The sequence below is a fragment of the Oxyura jamaicensis genome, chromosome 4 (assembly GCF_011077185.1).
Source record: "Oxyura jamaicensis isolate SHBP4307 breed ruddy duck chromosome 4, BPBGC_Ojam_1.0, whole genome shotgun sequence".
Lineage (NCBI taxonomy): Eukaryota > Metazoa > Chordata > Aves > Anseriformes > Anatidae > Oxyura > Oxyura jamaicensis.
This window is the reverse complement of record NC_048896.1, coordinates 18,078,820-18,096,969: the sequence shown is the minus strand read 5'-3', so window position 1 is coordinate 18,096,969 and position 18,150 is coordinate 18,078,820. Positions and strand designations below refer to the sequence as shown.

Sequence of the window (18,150 nt, the reverse complement as noted above, 5' to 3'; positions counted from 1 at the left end):
ACCGCTAAGACATTCACTAGCACTATCCGCTGATGCACATTCGCAGTCATCCTAGAAAGGTCTCAGTCCCTGGTTTTGGCTCTTTTTTTTGTTACTGAATGGTAGGAGAGAAGGTAAAGAGCACTGCATGTCTGTATAATTCTAGCAGAACAAGAGGTGATGTTTTGACCACCCTATAGTTGAAACAAAAATGCAGCTGATTTTATTAGGGTCAGACTAATGCATCTGTGTCATCAGGGATCTCTGAAGGATTAATTCTGCTGAAATAAAGTTATATAAAAGTACAAAATCAAAGCATTCTAGCTACATTTCCTTATAAAGCAGTAAGACTTAGTCTGAGCACATTGTCTTTGACCAACATTAACAATGATTTCAAGGTTTAAAGACTTATTTATACTGCAACAAAAGTTATACTTGGTAGTATAAAATGAGCAAAAAAAAATCAGCACTGTGAAGCACACACAAGGTTCTGATGTGTATCTCCACCTATGACCTCTGATGACTGAAAAATCGAGTGTAAGGATGAACTTGTATAAGTTGTGGAAGGGAAAAAAGACTGCACAAAAAGCTTTTGTGGATTCAACAGCCTGTAACTTTTTGTTTAGGTTAATGTTGAAGAGATTTTAATATCTTGTTCGTAGGTGTAACAAGAAAAATGGAAACCCTAACTTTTTCACACAGTGATTTTGACGCTTTTGTGACAAGCACGCTCCTAATGGCCTCACAACTTCAGCAACTGCCAGCAATCTAATGACTGTTGCTCCTGTAATTTCAGCAGGATCTGGCATTTGTTCTATCTGTCCTTCCTTTCTTTCTTCCTTCTTTTTATTATTGTATAGCAGCTGCAGACCACCAAACCAGCTGCTGCAGTGCACGCAGGAGGCATTTATGTCCTAGTGGAGTGAATCATCTAAACAAACAGGATGAGCAGCTAATAAACTTTACAGTTGCACTTGACAATCTGTACAAATAAAGAATTGATATGATCCCTTACTGGTCACAGTACTTGGAAATCTAAATGACAGAAAAAAAAAAAAAAAGATTCTATTTTAAAGTGTGTGTGAATATATATATGTATATATGCATATGTGTAGGTATATATATCAACTGAGATACTAGGGAGGGGTGGAGGCTTAATCCTCTTTTTCTTTTCTCATGCTTGACAGGGAATTCCAGGTGATCCAGGCCCACCAGGACTTCCTGGGCCACAAGGCCCTCCTGTGAGTAGTTCTAGTTTTTTTTGTTTGTTTGTTTCATCTGTATCAGAGCTGTAAATTCATTCTACTCAGGCTTATGGGCTCAGTTTAAGATGATGTTTGTGTGTCCAGGGTCTTCCCGGTGGCGTAAAAGGTGAAAAAGGTGAGCAAGGAGAACCAGGCAAAAGAGTAAGTAGTCTATTTAACCAAATGTTTTTCTTTCCAACCAATGTTATCTTTAAGAATTAAACAAATGCTGAAATCAGGTGAGGCCTTCTGCCTCTGGGTAAGAAACTTTTTTTTTTTTCCATAACTTGGCAACCTAATATATAACCTATCTGGTTCATGGTGTAATGCTTCTAGCTATGGATCTCTCAGGGCTTCCTGATAGAATTATCTATATGTAGATCTTAGTCTGGGGGGACGGAAAACTAATTTGAATTATGTTATCTAGTTACATGCGGAGACCTGCTTCAGAGTTGTTGGACTCCTTTCCTGAAGCAGCAGTTTTCTGTTTTGTTTTAGAGAGGGTCTTCATTCAGGTTGCTATTAATTGGTTGCCCAAGCAGCATGAGATTGCTGTATTTCTAAACTGGTCTATGTAAACTCATTCTCAGTGGGTTTGCTTGTGTGGTGAGTCACAAAAACAAGTCTTTGAACATCTCATTAAGACCAAAAGTCCATGTGTCACTTCTCAAGTGACCACTTCTGTTTATGTACTAACTGGGGAGGGAACGAGTCAGGATAGCTGCATCTGGGGACAGCATGAATCACTTTGTTCCTGTCTAGATTCAATCCATCCTGAAATTTAAATTTACTTGAATATCAGCTCAGAATGAGCTGAGGAAGACTATAGAGGTGTTAAGAAATAGAATGAAAATAACATGGTTTGGACTGGCAAAGAAAAGAAAAGCTGCTACCAGTTCAAAGCATTCTGTATTCTCACTTTCATAGCTCCTGAACCTGTATTGATGTCAACGTAATGGGCTTCTTTGAAAACCAGGACACAAGTCTTGCTCTGGTTAATTGGACAATATATAAACACTGTTAAGAAACATACTGCTATTAGGTTTTCCAATTTCCATAGGAAATAAAGAACATGGAAGAAAAATCTCCAGTGTTCTAGGTAAAATTCTTGTTAATTGCTGAGATTTCTGGGTAGGCTTTGATTTGCCTTCTCATATATACATAAGAAATTTACAGAAGCCAAAATTCTCATTATATTTTGAATTGTATTTTCCAAGTTGCTTCTCTCTGCAAAAGTAATTGCTAACCACATAAATTTGCAAAGATGGGAAAGGATAAGAATCCCAAATGGATATGTCAGATGCTTTTTGCTGGAAGTTTGTTTACCAACATTTTTCTTTTTTATTACTCTGAATGTTGCATATTTAATATGCAGCTTTGCTGTTAAGTGACTCTAAATCTGGATTTTAGAGTTTCATATTATGTTTTATGGCTCAGACACATTTCAATTTGTTTATTTTTGAGAATCAGAAATAATCACTAATATTACAGACTTCACAGATCACATTATAGTATACTAGATCTGTCTGGTCTTACTTTCAACTTCTCCTTGATTGAGAGTTAATCGTGTTACTATGGTGAAACTCAATCCGTAGTGTAGTTCCACCAGGTGTCCCCCATTCTTACTGCTTCTGTAATGCTAACAGCAGGCTTCTGTTTGTCTCACCCAGCGGATGGTCTGCAATAAAATGCAGCTTGCACTATTTTCATTGTAGCAATGACAAATCTGTTCAGCAAAATTGTTTTTAGAATTTGCTTATTTGAGCAGAATAGGACTTTATATTTTATTGATACTGCTCTTCAGAAAGTTGCATTTAGTTTAAGGGATAGTTGAAGTTCAAACAGACGTGTTTGGTTTTAGTTTCACTGGCCACAATATGCTAATTTCCTAATTACATACTGTGTTCTGTTTTCCAAGTAGAAGACTTCTCTAATGTTAAGGCAAAGGGAACTATTAGATGCAAGGAATTAGTTAATTGAAGATCATTTCATGCTATATTCACACAATGTTTCTTTGAGACTTGTCATGTTTTTGTGCCCTGTTTTTCAAAAAGAAAACCTCACTTCAGATAGCTCAGTTGATTCTACTTGGTTAGTATCTTTGAGGTATATGTCATAAGAACTGCATTCTAAATTGCATTTCTGCATTTAAGAAACTAAAAAAAAAAAGTTTAGTTTCTTAAAAAATGGGAAGTAACTTTATTTCCACAAAAATTCTTCATTTTGAAGCATTTTATTTCAATGCATATTTATGTCTTTAAAGGGAAAGCCTGGCAAAGATGGAGAACCTGGTCAGCCTGGTAGGGATGTGAGTACCTTATACATTTCTAATCTCAGCAGACTACTTATAAGCTTTTTTTTTTTTTTTTTTTTTTTTTTTCTGATACGGAGAAGATCTGCTTGTGATTATCTTTCTCCTTTCTTGAAGGGTTTACCTGGTGGGCCTGGAGTTAATGGTGCTCCAGGAAGAGATGGTGAAAAGGTACGCCGAGTTGTCATTATTGCTATAGTAGCTTGTAAACCTGCCATCATTTAGTTTAGTTCTGGCTGAGTAATAATTGCATTGCCTGTGCTGCTAGAGTGTTGAGGAATACTTGCTATAATTTTTTTGTATTCTAATGTGCAATATAAAAATGCTCTTAATTTCATTTGTAGGGTGAAAAAGGTGACACTGGTCCTCCCGGTCCCCCTGGAAGTGTAAGTTCTTATTCCATTCTTTTCCCTCTGCATTTGGTTGACAGCGTATCTCATCATAGTTCTGGGGTGACAGTGAGTCACATCTCCAGGCACAAACAAAAACTAACAGCACCAGCAAAGTTTTCATATGCTCACTAATAGAAATAATTATATCCTTCTTTTGAGATAGATCCTGTGCTCTAGGATTTGCAAGGCTACAAAACCAAGGGTAGACTATTACCTCAAACCAGCAGAAATTGAGGCAGCTCCACTGAAGCCTTTTCTAACCATATTGTCCTGGCAATAAAGGTACTTTCTATTGGAAGTACTTTTTGCTGTAATTGTACTAGGTAATTCAGTGGAGTGGGAAAAGCATCTTGTCATTAGTATAAGCTTCAAAGTACGTTGAACTTTTCCTCCCTTACATCTCTTTATCTTTTTGGTGACTTTTCTTGGCTTAGTAATTAACAAACTGTTTCACATGAACGTGAAACATTTACAGGTCATTTCAAGACCAGGCATTGATGCAACAGTGGGACCAAAAGGTAGCAAAGGATTGCCAGGACTCCCAGGAGCCAAAGGGGAGCGTGGATTCTCTGGTAGGCCAGGCCCACCCGGCTTGCCAGGTTCTCCAGGTAGGAGTATAAGCATAAAAATAAGTTATTTATTCAAATGTATGAATGGATATTTAGCTTCATGGTCTTTTCACATTCCTTTTGACAGAAGGACTGAGCAGAGAGTAAAGGCAAAACTATTTAGAGCTACCTCTACATGTCCTTTGCACATGGGGATAATATGAGGAATTCTGAACATTCATTATCCCTGCTGTGGTGAACAAAGGATGCTAATCATCAATGCTGTCAAACATCCTAGCTTAACAGTCTTAGAGTTAATTTATGTCATATCAGTTACCCATAAGGCTCGTTATCCATTGCATTGTACAGAGAAAGTACTGTGTACCAGAAGTCTGGTACCTGGCCATCAAATCTAATCTTTGCTGCAGATTGGCCAGTAACAAAGGAAGGGGTTGGTCTGTGTCTACAGTGGGAGTGCACAATGACACCTGGATTTATCTTATATATGCACAGAGAAGAATATTATGACTGTAAAGTTACAGCATGTAAATGTTTTTGGTTCTTTTTTTTTTTTTTTTCATCAGTCCTTCCTTTCATATGTCTTTTTATGTTTTGGGGTCTTTTTGGTTTGTTTGTTTTTCCTTTTTTTCTTCATAAAATGTTTGCTTAGTTGTTGAATTTCAGCTCAGTTTTTCAAACAAAAATCTCTGAAAATAGAAAATGTGCATGTGTCAAAGTGCACGTCAACATGTAGATTTTAATTCCATAAAAAAACATCATGGCGTACTTACACAGAAAGACAGAGCCTTATCTGTAGCATGCTATTCATCATCTATCATTGTCATCCTTACAAAAAAGGTAATTTAAACCTTTGAGCTATCAAGTAACTAAGTTCTTCCCATCATAGGGGTCACTACTGTTGGGCCTCCTGGCCCACCTGGCTTACCTGGTGAGAGAGGACAGAAGGGAGATCCAGGTTTACCTGGTGTTTCCATTCCTGGACAGCCTGGACTTGATGGACCACAGGGACCTCCAGGACCTCCAGGTCCTCCGGGACCACCTGCACCGTCTGTTCCTCCTGGTGAGTGATGATCATATAGACAACAAAGAGAAGAGAGTGAATAGCTTTGACATCCATTCTTCTGGTTGTTAATTCTTCCTCCAGGGATGTAGTTTATCAGCAGCTGAAGCCCACAAGATTCCAGGCTATTCATATGTCACTCCCACTGCAAATCAGGACATTTTTAGGAGAGCTCTAGCCATAAAGATGATTATAAAGTTTTTGAATTCAATAGTGTGAGTTACAATCTGGCTTTATCACGCTTCTTTCTACCTCAAGTAGCCCTGCCTTGACTGATCAATGAGATTCAGCTAGACTGGAGGAGGATAAATCTTTTCAGGCCTGCGGGACCTTTGTGCTAACTCGCACAGTAATGACAGTTCTCCAGAGCCAGGCAGATTTGGTCCAGTTGAACAAAATTTAGTATTTTTCCCAATTGATGTTAAGTCCAACTTATCCAATTAATGAAAATTACATTAAAATTTACACATAAGGCAGGTGGTAACCACTTCGCTTTCTTGAATAAACTTAGCTTTTGTGATATCATCTAATCAATGCTTGGAGGGGCTATGGTACCAGAAGAGTCAGAGGAGCAACTTTTGACAGAATTCCAGTTTTATTTCATAAATATTCTAGTGTGTAAACCATACAAAATTAGCTTAAGAGTGGACACTTGGGGTGAAAGCTTCTAGATCATATCTGGGATAAGGGAAGTGGGAAATGGGAGATGGAATTGAGAACTGGAAGGCTGTGGTGGAGAAAGGCTAACGTGGTTTGGAGAGGAATGCAATGTCTAGATGGCATTGGCATCTTAATTCCCCTCAATCTGATGACATTTTGTATGTGTCTTTTTGTGATCCTAAGCTAAATGTAGTGTAGAGGTGGACATGGACAGGTTGTGGGAAGGAGGTTGTGAAGTTAAGTTGATGATTGTTGTATGATATCCACTGATTTGTTTTCTTTTGAGTTTGGATTACATAGATGGGTTTTGGTAAGCAGCCCAGTGTCTGAATTACAAGTGTTTGGTCTGTGATCATGTGTTTATATTAGAATATACACACACAAATACTCTAAGTACTTTTTTTTTCCCGAATACATGTATTTGGTGCTGCTGTCAGTCTAACACAAACTGATGATTAAATTTCTGCTTCTTAGGTGAAAGGTTATGTGAGCAGGGGCCACCAGGTCCTCCAGGAATTCCAGGACAACAAGGCTTTACAGGGGAACGAGGCCAAAAAGGTGCAGTGTCATGGCTATGGCTTTTTTTTTTCTTCTCTTTTTGTTAAAGCTTGTTAAATAATGTAGCCTGCATTAAATGAGGGTAAATAGTGTGTCTTTCCAGTAGGGTTGTGTGCAGATGTTTTACGTTTCTGAGCAAGAAATCTTTTTGTTGGAGCTTAGGATAGTCTCCAGTGTAAAAGCACAGGAATCTCAAAGTGACTGAGGGTGTAACCAATCTGAATGCAAGCCTAGTATGGGTTGTGATTAAAGTAAAATGGAGCTTCAGCTTTATAAGTACCTTCCAGGTAGATAGAAACTAAATATATTTGTAACAGCAATTGCCAACTCCATGTGAGAAAGTATTATACGTCATGAGTAAGTTTGACAATTTTTATGGAAATCAACACTGAAATTATAAATGCAACATTCATAATTTGAGTTGGTCAGTCTAGAATGAGTTTGTCTGTTTGTTTGGTAAGCTAAGAAAGACATCTTTAATGTGTATCCTTGTTTCCAAAAAGACAACCTTGCAATGAGGATGCTGATATGGGTAAGTGAGAATCTTTTCCTAGCTCAACCATGGACATCTTAGATGACTTTGAACATCTTGATTTTGTACTTTATTCAAACAGAAGTTTTTGTTTTTTTTTTTTTTCCTGGAGATTGTAAGGATTAATTATCCTTAATGAAGTGCTTAGATACTGCAGTGATGAATGTCATAGCAATGTCATAGAATGACATGCCTGTATGTGAATGAAAATCCTAAACTTCTTGAAACCGTTCGTTCTGTGTTGTTTTTTTTGTTTGTTTGTTTTTTGTTTTAATTGTATATGTTTAGCCTACTGTCAAGTCAATGAAGTATTCCCAGTATTTACTTTGCACTCTTGGAGTTTAAAGTTTAGGAGTTGGGTATATGTGTTTTAGATTTGTAGTTTAAAGTATCAAATACCTACTTTGGAAGATGACTCTTTGGCTATGGATGCACAGGTTCGTTCTTGATTATTGAAAGCATATTTTCTGTTCTGTTTTGTTTCATTCTGCACAACCATAAGTAAATTCTAATCATGTCTGACTGTTGGTTCTCGGACTCCTAGCAGCCAAAAAGCTTCAGTTTGGCCTTCATGGGGGAAGCCTTCTAATATTTAAGCCATCATATAATTACATAAATTCACTTTGAACTTGATACTACAGGCCAGTAGCAAGAAAGCAGTTGCTGTTGTGCTGGGATTTTTAATGTTTATGAAGATGCTCAAGTATGCTTTTTTAATGCAACTCTTCATAGGTGATCAAGGAGACACATGCTTCAATTGTATAGGAACCGGAATATCTGGGCCTCCTGGGGAGAGAGGACCACCAGGACCTCCAGGTAGTCCAGGTAAGGCTGTGGTCTTCATTATTTTGTTTAATATATTCTATAAAGCTACCTTCGTATTTGAGTATCTACGTATAACACTAATAATTTATTGTGTGTTGTGTGCAAATTCAGTTGCACAGTTGACAGCTCTGATACATAGGTGGTCCATGTCCCAGCTTGCCCAGCTGGGGAGTGTTATAAAGAAACAGACTGCACATACGTAAAACAAGCGCTCAGTTTTGAAAATCTGGTCTTTCAAAAATAAATCACCTGATCAAAGACGGGCTTACAAGCATTCTGCCCATTGAAGGTGTATAGCTTGACGTAGATTTAACTGAAAGAGAAAAATTAATTTATATTTCTTGCTATTCCTGAAATGATAGAGGAGATGGAGCTTTCTAAGTGGGACATTTTTGGACGCTACTGATTTAACTTAGAGTTACAAATTTTGTTCTGCCCAAGTAAAACTAAGTTTTCCAGAAACACTTGCTAAACCTTGCCTGGTTTTAAAACAACTTAGATATTAACTTGTAGAAACAGTATGTTTGGTATTTACAGGTTCTATAGTTTTACATTTTATCTTCTTCTACACTACTCAGGTTCTCCTGGTTTTCCTGGACCAAAAGGTGAAAAGGGGCTTCCAGGATTAACTGGCCTTGTAGGGCCACCAGTAAGTGGTGCTGTTATGTTTTGTTGGGAAAACAGCATGTCGTTTGTCTTATATATTTGATAGAGCTGCATACAATAGATACAAATACTTGTTTTGTATGAATACTTCTTTTTTGTCCCTTAGCTGGCTTGAATGCATAATTACTACATTGTACCAACCTCAGAGAGAAGCTGAAAAGAAAACTAAATATTTTATTTCCCTCTCAGGGATTCCCAGGGCCCCCAGGTGCTCCTGGAAGACCTGGTCCTAAAGGAGACCCAGGGGATGTCCTGACTTCTCCAAAAATGAAAGGCGACAAAGGAGACCCTGGCTTCCCAGGACCTCCAGGTCTTCCTGGCATAGATGGTACTCCTGGACGAGATGGACTGCCAGGTCCGCCTGGCCCTAAGGGGGAACCCGTGAGTTCCATTTTATGCTGTATTTGATGGGACAAATGTTTTGGGAAGTCTTGGATGAGTTTGGGATAGTGCAGATAAGAGGATGGTAAGTGCATTTTTTTTCTGAATGTGACTAACTCAGTAATTGTCTTCAGTAGATGCTAATCTAGTGATAATGTACAGAGTAGTCCCTCCCACCCTTCAGTGACTAAAAATAAGCTGAGATTTCTCTAGGATAGAGTCAGATGGTCCCCTCTGCCATTCTCTGTATTTCACCTATATGGTGTGAGGAATTAATTAGCCAGGTTTAGACCTTATCTCTACCATGTTAATAAGATGCAGACAGCTAATTGCCTTGAGGGTTAGAAGGATGAAAGTTGCAAAGAGTTTCAAAACAGAACTAATGAAGCTCTTTGTTCCTTCACTAGTAAATATGTGTTCCTCTTTCTCATCTTGCTCTTCCTCTTTTCAGGGCAGTGTTGCATTTAAAGGAGAAATGGGAATTCCAGGTGACCCAGGAATACCAGGTCTTCCTGGAGACAAAGGACTTCCTGGACCTCCTGGTTTTGGTCCACAAGGCTCACCTGGTGAAAAGGGCATCCAAGGTGTATCAGGTCGCCCAGGGCCTCCTGGAGTTCCTGGTAAGTTAGTCTCTTGGCTCTTGAACAGAAAATGTGTGATCAAGTTTTTTTCCATTGGCTCTGGGTAGCTTTCAGAAGAAAATGCTGCTTTTAAGCTTCTCCCAAAGGCAGTGTAAGACCTCGCGTTTGGAGGCTCCCTTACTGAACTGAACCACAGAGTCGCAAACTAAGTAGAATTTGTATGTAGTAAATAGTGTCTCATTCCGGTAGGATTGTGTGCAGATGTTTTACGTTTCTGTAGCCATATGACTCGCCCTTCTGCTCTGACATCTAGAGAAGCTTATCTTGATTGACTATAGCGGAAATGCACTGTAACTACTACCTGGTTTACGCTTAATTATGGTGCATCTACAACTTTTTGAAAACAAGGGTTTGCTTTGAACGAGTTTGCTTTTGTTACTTTGTTGTCAACTGTACAGATCCTTATCAAGTTGTACTAATGTCAGCTATGGAAAATACTATTCATGTGATGGTACCTTGGAGGAAGCTAAAAAATGACCTTTCAAGAAAACTCTTACATAAACTGTACTTCTAAGCCTACATGGGCTTTAGGGGAGGATGCCTCCTTACTGCCTAGTCTTTCTGGTCTTTAAGTTCTTTGTAAGTTTGGGATGTGGCTAGCAACATTTCTTTCTCTTCAGAGAATTAGAGAAAATAAACTCCCTTTGACTGAAACATATTTCCTCTTCTCTGCTTCAGGTCCGAAAGGTGAACCTGGTCAGACTATTACAGAACCAGGAGTTCCTGGCCCCCCTGGTCCTCCAGGAAGAAATGGTGACCCAGGTCTTCCAGGTAAAGCAGCAACTAGATAACCATGGAGTTCCAGGAGCTTTTTATTTATGGCTGGCTCTTGATAACTCATTGATTTTTTTCTTTTTACAGGGGATCCTGGTCAGCCAGGTCAGCGAGGGTTGTCAGGCATCCCAGGTGCAAAAGGAGAGCCAGGTATTCCTGGCATCGGGCTTCCAGGGCCACCAGGCCCAAAAGGTATGTTTGCAGCTATGTTGCTGTATTGTACCAGCTGAAAGAGGGGACATTGAGGGTTGTGCCTCTCCACATTGTTGTAGTTAATTCATATCTCTAGAATCCTTTTACAAATGTTTGTCTTGAATTCATACATATTTAGACATTCAGAAATATCAGAAAAAAAAAAAAAACCTATGCTGAATTCTCATTCCTCTGTTGACTGTACTCCATTTTATGATAGCTTACGTTTTTCAGTAATCCCAGGATACAAAAGCCAATGGAAAAACTTGGAGAAATTATGAACATTTCAGCTTGACTCATTATTGATAATTGATCTCCAAATGCTCTCTCAAAATTGTATTGTTTATGATGTGAATTGTTTGTAATTTTTGTTAGAGCACACAGAAAGGGAAGTGCCCTCCTCTAAGTAGAGTCCCAGAGGTCCTCTATGGGTCATACTGAGTACTCAAAGCTCTCTCAGCCTAATGGGTACCCCCCAAGTATACTTGAGCTAACAAAAAACTACTTCTCAGATTGCTTTTCATGATCCCTGAACATTTATGGAAGAGTTGTTCTAATGTTCTCTAGTGTCCTCTCTGCTGCCCTCACCTCTGTGTCACATGTAGGTTTCCCAGGAACACCAGGCCCCCCCGGAGCTCCAGGAACTCCAGGTCGACCTGGTCTAGATGGACCCCCTGGGCCACCTGGTTTCCCAGGCCAGAAGGTCTGTGCTTTCTTGTTTAATATAAAATTTAAATTTCTTGGAAGTTTTTTTGCATTAGTACAAAGTCAGTAGGGAGTTTTTCACCGCTTGTTGTCAGCTTTTGATGGTGGGGAAGTCACATTCTCTATTTGGAGTTTGAATGAGGGTAGGAAAATGAAACTGAACTCTTAAGTTGATTCTAATGCGTTGATTCTAATCAACAGGGGGATCGTGGATTTGGAGTTCCAGGACCACCTGGACCCCCAGGACCACCGGGCATAAAAGGAGTTCAAGGACCCAAAGGTGATCCTGGCTTCCCAGGAAACCCTGGTCTTCCAGGACGGGCAGGTTTTGATGGAACTCCAGGGCCGAAAGGTATGGTGGAGTATTTCTGTTCTCTGTTGAACTTTTAAAACTGTGGATGAAGTGGGAGTCACATGGCAGATAAATACAAGCAGAACAATTACTTCAGGGTCCATTTTTCCAAAGCACAGACCCCTGTGTAAATGGAAACTTGTGTTCTCAAAAGGTGGGTTAGTGGGTTAGTATCTGAAAGTCTGTCATCTAGCTTCAAATATTATTATGGGGTGGGAGGTAAAACTTTTCCAATAGGATAGTTAGTTGTTTTGATACTCTGCAAGTAGAAGCACTGTGCATTAGCAATGCATGAATTCCTACTGTTAGTCATTATCTGGATTACACTGCAGAGTATGTCTGGTGTGCTAGAGAGCATCTGTTGAGTTAATGGGGATTGTGATGCACAACTATGTCTCTGTGTAGTCTAGAAATGTAAACTGCATGGAGTCCAGAGAGCACAAATCTCTGGCTTGTAGAAATAGCCTCTGAAGTGTGTTTTCTTCTCCTGTATCAGATCCATATTTGTTTGCACGCAAGGACAAGATTTCAAGTACCATGTGCAGGCTTCACTCTGCATCTGTAAGCAAGCATCTCTGAACTGAATTCACTGTCTAACTAAAGCATGTTATTTTAGGTGACCCTGGACCAAGCGGACCACCAGGACTCCCAGGCCCACCGGGCATCCCTGGCATCGGAGGACAAGGTCCACCTGGACCTCCAGGACCTCCAGGTCCTGTTGGCCCACCAGGTAAAATTTACGTGAATTGTACCCTTGGGTTATTTCTGGCATATAGCAAGCAGACACTTAAGGTCTCACTGAACAGATAAAGAAAAATAGCAAGTTTGTCTGTTGGATTGGTTGTCTTGCCAGTTAAGCGGGCAAAACTTGGTGTATCATGTTTACTACCAAATTAGATTCAGTCCTGCTGTTTGCATTATGTAGAGAGGTCTCAGAGGTGTAAAAGCCTGCTTTGGAGAAGACTTGGAGAGCCTCAGTGGAGATTCTAGGAAGTGTTGTGCACAGGTAGTGGTAAAATCTCTGTGAAAGTGTTTATCACAATACTGTTCAGTAGCACAATGTCAGTGCAGAGGTTTTGAGGGGACAGATAAGGAAGAAAGCTGCCCTTAGATGTCTGTGCTCTCTCTGAAGGGAAGTAGATTGTATTTCATCTAAAATGACTGCTGACTAATGAAGATAGGAACTTGTTGCATCTCTGTGCACAGAGAGTACAAGTTCTTGCACATCGTTCTATTCTCAAAGCTTATTTAGGGAAGTTCCTTGTTTCCTGCACTCAGTGAATGATCCTGCTGTGCACCAACCCCTCCTGTTGCAAATGCATGGCTGTCAACTAGTGAGAATGTTCTCTGTGGACTTAAGCCCACCTGCTGCTGAAACATTTCAAAACCCATCTTGTTCTTGCCGTGCCTGTATGACTGTTTACATTGCATGTCTGTGACATACACTTTCTGTATTTGTTTGGATGCCACTACAGGGGCTGGCGTTGTTCACAATGCATGTTGAAAAAATTATGGTCAGTTTTTAAGAGCATGAATCACAGACTGGCTGGTCTTACTCAGATCTTTATGCACTGCAAGCTGAGATTTAGCAAAGTGCTTCTCTTTAAGGGAGGCAAGCGTTGGAGTAAATAGGCCCCATGGAGTTTGAGTTCTGCTCCAGTACATAGAGTGTGGATCGGACTTAAATATATTATTTCCACTAGTTTCCCGATTGGGAAAGGAATGTGTGTGATTGCTGCATCAGTAAGCCTTGAATGTGTTGAGTGTTAAAAAACTATGGACTGAAGGAGTCTGAAAAATGTGCACAGAAGTTTCCTGAGCCATTAGGTAGGTTCTTCATCTGGCTTACTGTGCTTATCATACCTCTCCTGAACTTAAAGCTGCTTTTGAAGCTAAATGGAAACAGAAGGCAATTCAAGTGTGTATTGCTGGGGAGAGGCATTAGTATGATATTAGTTTGAAGGTTTCATCCTATGCATGTTCCTTTATCTTCCTGTAACGTCTTTTCAGATATTGGCCAGAACTTGATTTCATGTGATCACTGATTTATTCTGCAAAATATCAGTTTTGACAAATGCAGAATTACTGGTAGAGTCAGTGTGCTGAATTGCTTATATTTTCACTCTTCATGTTTGTACTGACCAGGCGTTGTGGCTACTAATGGCATGGGGGCTCTGAAATCTAGTGCATGGCTGAAGCTCCACTTGAGTAGTCCTCGTTATTTCGTTTGTCAGCACAATGTGCTTTCCATTCCTATATCCCAACCCTCTCTTCTTGTCTTAATTCTGTTTTAATTGTGCTTCTTTACACAACAGTAGAGTAATATTTCTGGGGGTCTGTTTTTCAGGTAGTTTGGAAAACTCTTGAAAGGATTTCCTTGTTCAAATTTTCCTTTCTCTGCACCACCACCTCTTCAAATAATTTGCAGTAACTCAACAACCTTCTTTTTTTTTTTCTTTTTTTTTTTTTTTTGAATATGTGGCAAACTCCTCTAGAATTTATTGTGTTGTCTATATTATTCCAATTGTGATAGGGTCAGACTTTTGAAAACCAGAAATGCGGTCAGAATAAATTTGTATTTGCTAAGTGTCTTTATCGTGCTAGTTACTGAGTTTGTTCTACTACTGGGGTAAGTGTTATTTTGACTTTTTTTTTTTTTTTCAGTTTGCTGATAGTTACCCATTTAAACACAACACATTCAATCCCTATCCATCCTCTAGTATTGCTTTTTCTCTGCAAAGTAAGCAGTTCCACGCACGTGACACCATAGTTTAACACAGTGGTAAGCAGCTGCCAAAGGAGAGCATGCTTATAATTAACAATTACAAGTCTACAGACTCCACAGTCAAGAAAACTTGATCTGCCTTTTTAGCATGCAAAAGGCACATCACAACATCACTTCTAAGTTTGTTGATGCCATTGAGAATGGGGGGCCCCATCTGTTAGAGCAATACTTCCTTGTGGTTATTTATGAGGTTTTGACATAATGTCATAATCCCAGTACATTATGCTAGGGCATGTGACATGCAATATACCTCTCTGCAAGTAAAAAGATGTACATTTGAATAATAGAAGACTGGGAAAACAAAACAAAACAAACAAAAACCATTTTTAGTGTTTTGTGTGCGTGTAGAAGAATCTTTTTGAAAATCCCCATTTGAAGGGTTTTACAGGCGTATGATGGAGATCAACAGCTAACTGGTAGGATGTACTTTGCTGTTCAACAGGTGGCCAAGCCAGCGTCTGCTACAGTTTCATGTAAGAGTTCAGAAGAATCTTGTTCCCCAGTTGTGAAGAGAGGGCTAGACAAGGAGAGGGAATAATCCAGTTTTTCAAAGAATGTTTCATCAATATTTGAAAATACCTCACTTGTTTTTTTGTTTCTATGTACAATGGTGGCTGCGCTTTGAACAAGACCCCCCCCAAGTTTCCTTACAATCTGGTTTCTCTTACTGCATTACTGTTGTATTCTTTGTACTTCTGTATTTTTGTTTTTGGTAACTTTAGGGTAGTGTTTTAGGTTTTGTTTGCCTTTTTTTTTTTCTCTAATCTGTATGTGCTTTATTTTGTTTCCTAACTTAACGACTATTACAACTCCTTACTGCTACCTGTCTCAACTTCCTGATGAGCTCTAACTCGTTGGCTTTTGAACCCCAGGTTCCCCAGGTACTGTGGTTTCTTTACCAAAGCCTTTTCTTAGCTTCAGATTTAAGAAAAATCAGTTTTTTGTCTGCTACTTTTCAAGAATGAGTACCATCACTGATACAGTGCACTGGAGGGAAACAAGCTTCCCACTTGCTTCAGCAGCATCTCAAGCTCAGTATCATTAGTACTAAACAATGTTGAGCATATTTTGATATTTTTCACTCAGAGAAGTGTAATGCAATGCAGCATGCTGGCCTTCAAAAATATTGAGCTGATGTTGTCTTAGAATGCTATAAAATGGAATCATTAATGGAAATATAAGCATCTCTCTATACTTAATGACAAAATGCAAACCAGACTAATCAATCTTGGCTTCTTATTTTATTAACCTAACTTAAATGGTTAATGAAGAAGGTTGTTATTTTCCTTTTGAGAATTTATTCAACTGCACTTGCTACAGTTTGGGGAAATTTTAGTAATGCTTCTCTTCAAGAGAAGCTTCAGGAGAACATGGCCTTTAATGCCTGGGCCATAATTAAAAAATAAATGGTTTTAGAAGAATTGCAGGATTTTCATCGGTGCTAGGAATGTACTGCAGATAAAACTTGTCTGTTTGTACAGTGCCATGTCCAGAGAGAGAGATTTCAGCCTTGCCTTACGTTTTGCTAAAAGATTGTGTTTTAACAATGTTGTCTAGGGTTGCAAGGCGTTCCAGGTGAGAAAGGAGATCCAGGTCCTCCAGGCTTTGATGTTCCTGGTCCTCCAGGTGACCAAGGAACCCCAGGCTATCCAGGACCCCCTGGTCTCCCAGGACCTCAGGGTTCACCTGGACCACCGGGCCGGGATGGCATTCCTGGATTTCCAGGTGAGTTCCCATTTTTTACCTGTCAACAAAAACCAAAGTCTAGTTACAGGTGGATATTCTTTATGCTTGGACATGTCAGCTTAGAGGATTTCAACATTTATTCTATTCACTTAAAGTTGGCTACATGTAACTATTACATTTCATAGTTGCTTTCTTAATTTCTTAATTAATTTCTTTAATTATAATTTTTTGCATTAAAATCCTCGTCACCTTTCCACTCTTCTCTCTAACTTGATACATATATTCTCCATGTTATTGTTTCATAACTTTCAAATATGACTTTGGTGATCATCTTCATTATAACAACTTTCTAGTTTATTTTGTGATAGTTTTCCAGTCAATGCTACAATTTAAAAATCAAATTTGTTTAAAGGAAGTTATGAGAAATGTTATCAACTGGATCCAGCACATAGTTGTAGATACTCATTTCCTTACTCATTTCCCTACTCTCTGTGTTAGTGTTTTCAGTTACAGCAGCCTGTTTCTCCCTCTGGATGGGAAATCTCAAAATTGAGTTTTGAGAATCTGTCTTTGGATAAAGGGGTCATATAAAAGGTTCTAAAAGTACTGTATTTGTAGTTGTCTTTTTGGCTTTCAATAAATTCAAGTTTGCTTGCAAGCAAATATTTATTTTTCCAAACCAGGGGACTAAACTTATTGGAGGTATAAATATGCTTTTTACTGAAATGATCACTGTGCTGCCGATTTTCTTCCCAGGACTTAACTGTGGAAAAATTGGTAACGTTTTTGAGTATTCTTTCTGATTTGAAGAATTGAGTGTTTATAACTTCCTTAAAACATAGTTCAGGCTCTATATGCCTGTTTAATAATAGCGTAATGATTCAGGGAAAAGGTAGATACTGATGGATTTGGGTGTTTTGTTCAGAATGACAATGGTGATTCAATGTGTTCAGGTGCCAAAGGTGAGATGGGCGTCATGGGAGCCCCGGGGCCTCCAGGGCCCCCAGGAACTCCTGGAAGAAATGGCCTTCCTGGCTCAAAAGGTAATGTTTGTTTTATTTTACACTGAAGAGAATGCAGAATGTCCTGTGTGGAAAAAGGCTTCATAATGCTATTATCTACAATTAATTACTGGGACCCACAGGCACTATCTTCTTGACAGTACTGACGTTCAGAATTGCTTTCCAGTTTTACCCCATAGCATTAAGTCACTTTTAAAAAAATAGTAATTTGATGTCATGCAATGTTAGCTGTTTTTAAAATGTTATCTTTGGATTGATGGTGCCCAAGTAGAGCAAAATTTCTGAAATAAGTTGTAAACTCTGCTCAAGCAACAGAAAGAAGAAAATTGACAGCTGGGTTATGGAGTTATTCCCAATCAGGTCTGTAAGCATCACAGAGAAGAGTGTTCTAGCTACATTCTTCCAATCTCCTTTTTGCAGATGAATTTTGGAGGAGTGTGGTTAAAAAAAAAAGAGTCATCTCCACAGAACAAGGGGGCTGTACATCCAAAGCTGCTGTAGCCATTGCAACCCCTCTGTTCTATTGGTACAATGTGGTGGAGCTCTTGTAGTTCTCTCAATGAGGGTCCCACACAGCTCTTTCCTCTGGGCTGTCCAGAGCTGACAGACTGCCTTCCTGCAGCATACAGACACCCCCACGCACTCCACCTGCAGTTGTTCCAGGGCTTGAGATGCTGTGGAGAACCCTGCATAAACTGACTGATCGTTCAGTGGGTTCAAACTTCATGAATAAATCATGGCCACCCTATGCAAGAAAAAGGATTAGAAATATATTAATCTACCTTATGGACTGTCTTGTTCCCTTTTGTTGTCTTA

General features: G+C 39.2%; 1 protein-coding gene across 6 annotated transcripts in view; it reads left to right on the top strand.

Moving 5' to 3' along the window:
• The window catches only part of COL4A5 (collagen type IV alpha 5 chain), an 86,535-nt gene that overhangs the window by 44,919 nt on the left and 23,466 nt on the right, over positions 1 to 18,150 (top strand). For 3 of the 6 annotated variants that reach the window (XM_035324638.1, XM_035324637.1, XM_035324635.1), the window contains exons 14-33: positions 1,167 to 1,220; positions 1,329 to 1,385; positions 3,487 to 3,531; positions 3,652 to 3,705; positions 3,879 to 3,920; positions 4,402 to 4,534; positions 5,382 to 5,555; positions 6,690 to 6,773; positions 8,038 to 8,130; positions 8,709 to 8,779; positions 8,986 to 9,177; positions 9,629 to 9,797; positions 10,497 to 10,589; positions 10,680 to 10,784; positions 11,390 to 11,487; positions 11,691 to 11,841; positions 12,458 to 12,571; positions 15,499 to 15,507; positions 16,184 to 16,351; positions 17,266 to 17,355. In XM_035324638.1, coding sequence (XP_035180529.1) covers positions 1,167 to 1,220; positions 1,329 to 1,385; positions 3,487 to 3,531; positions 3,652 to 3,705; positions 3,879 to 3,920; positions 4,402 to 4,534; positions 5,382 to 5,555; positions 6,690 to 6,773; positions 8,038 to 8,130; positions 8,709 to 8,779; positions 8,986 to 9,177; positions 9,629 to 9,797; positions 10,497 to 10,589; positions 10,680 to 10,784; positions 11,390 to 11,487; positions 11,691 to 11,841; positions 12,458 to 12,571; positions 15,499 to 15,507; positions 16,184 to 16,351; positions 17,266 to 17,355 — 1,996 coding nt within the window. Of the gene's footprint in view, positions 1 to 1,166; positions 1,221 to 1,328; positions 1,386 to 3,459; positions 3,532 to 3,651; positions 3,706 to 3,878; positions 3,921 to 4,401; positions 4,535 to 5,381; positions 5,556 to 6,689; positions 6,774 to 8,037; positions 8,131 to 8,708; positions 8,780 to 8,985; positions 9,178 to 9,628; positions 9,798 to 10,496; positions 10,590 to 10,679; positions 10,785 to 11,389; positions 11,488 to 11,690; positions 11,842 to 12,457; positions 12,572 to 15,498; positions 15,508 to 16,183; positions 16,352 to 17,265; positions 17,356 to 18,150 lie in introns of those variants that run through there. The other 3 variants (XM_035324639.1, XM_035324636.1, XM_035324640.1) reach the window with 2 other exon arrangements.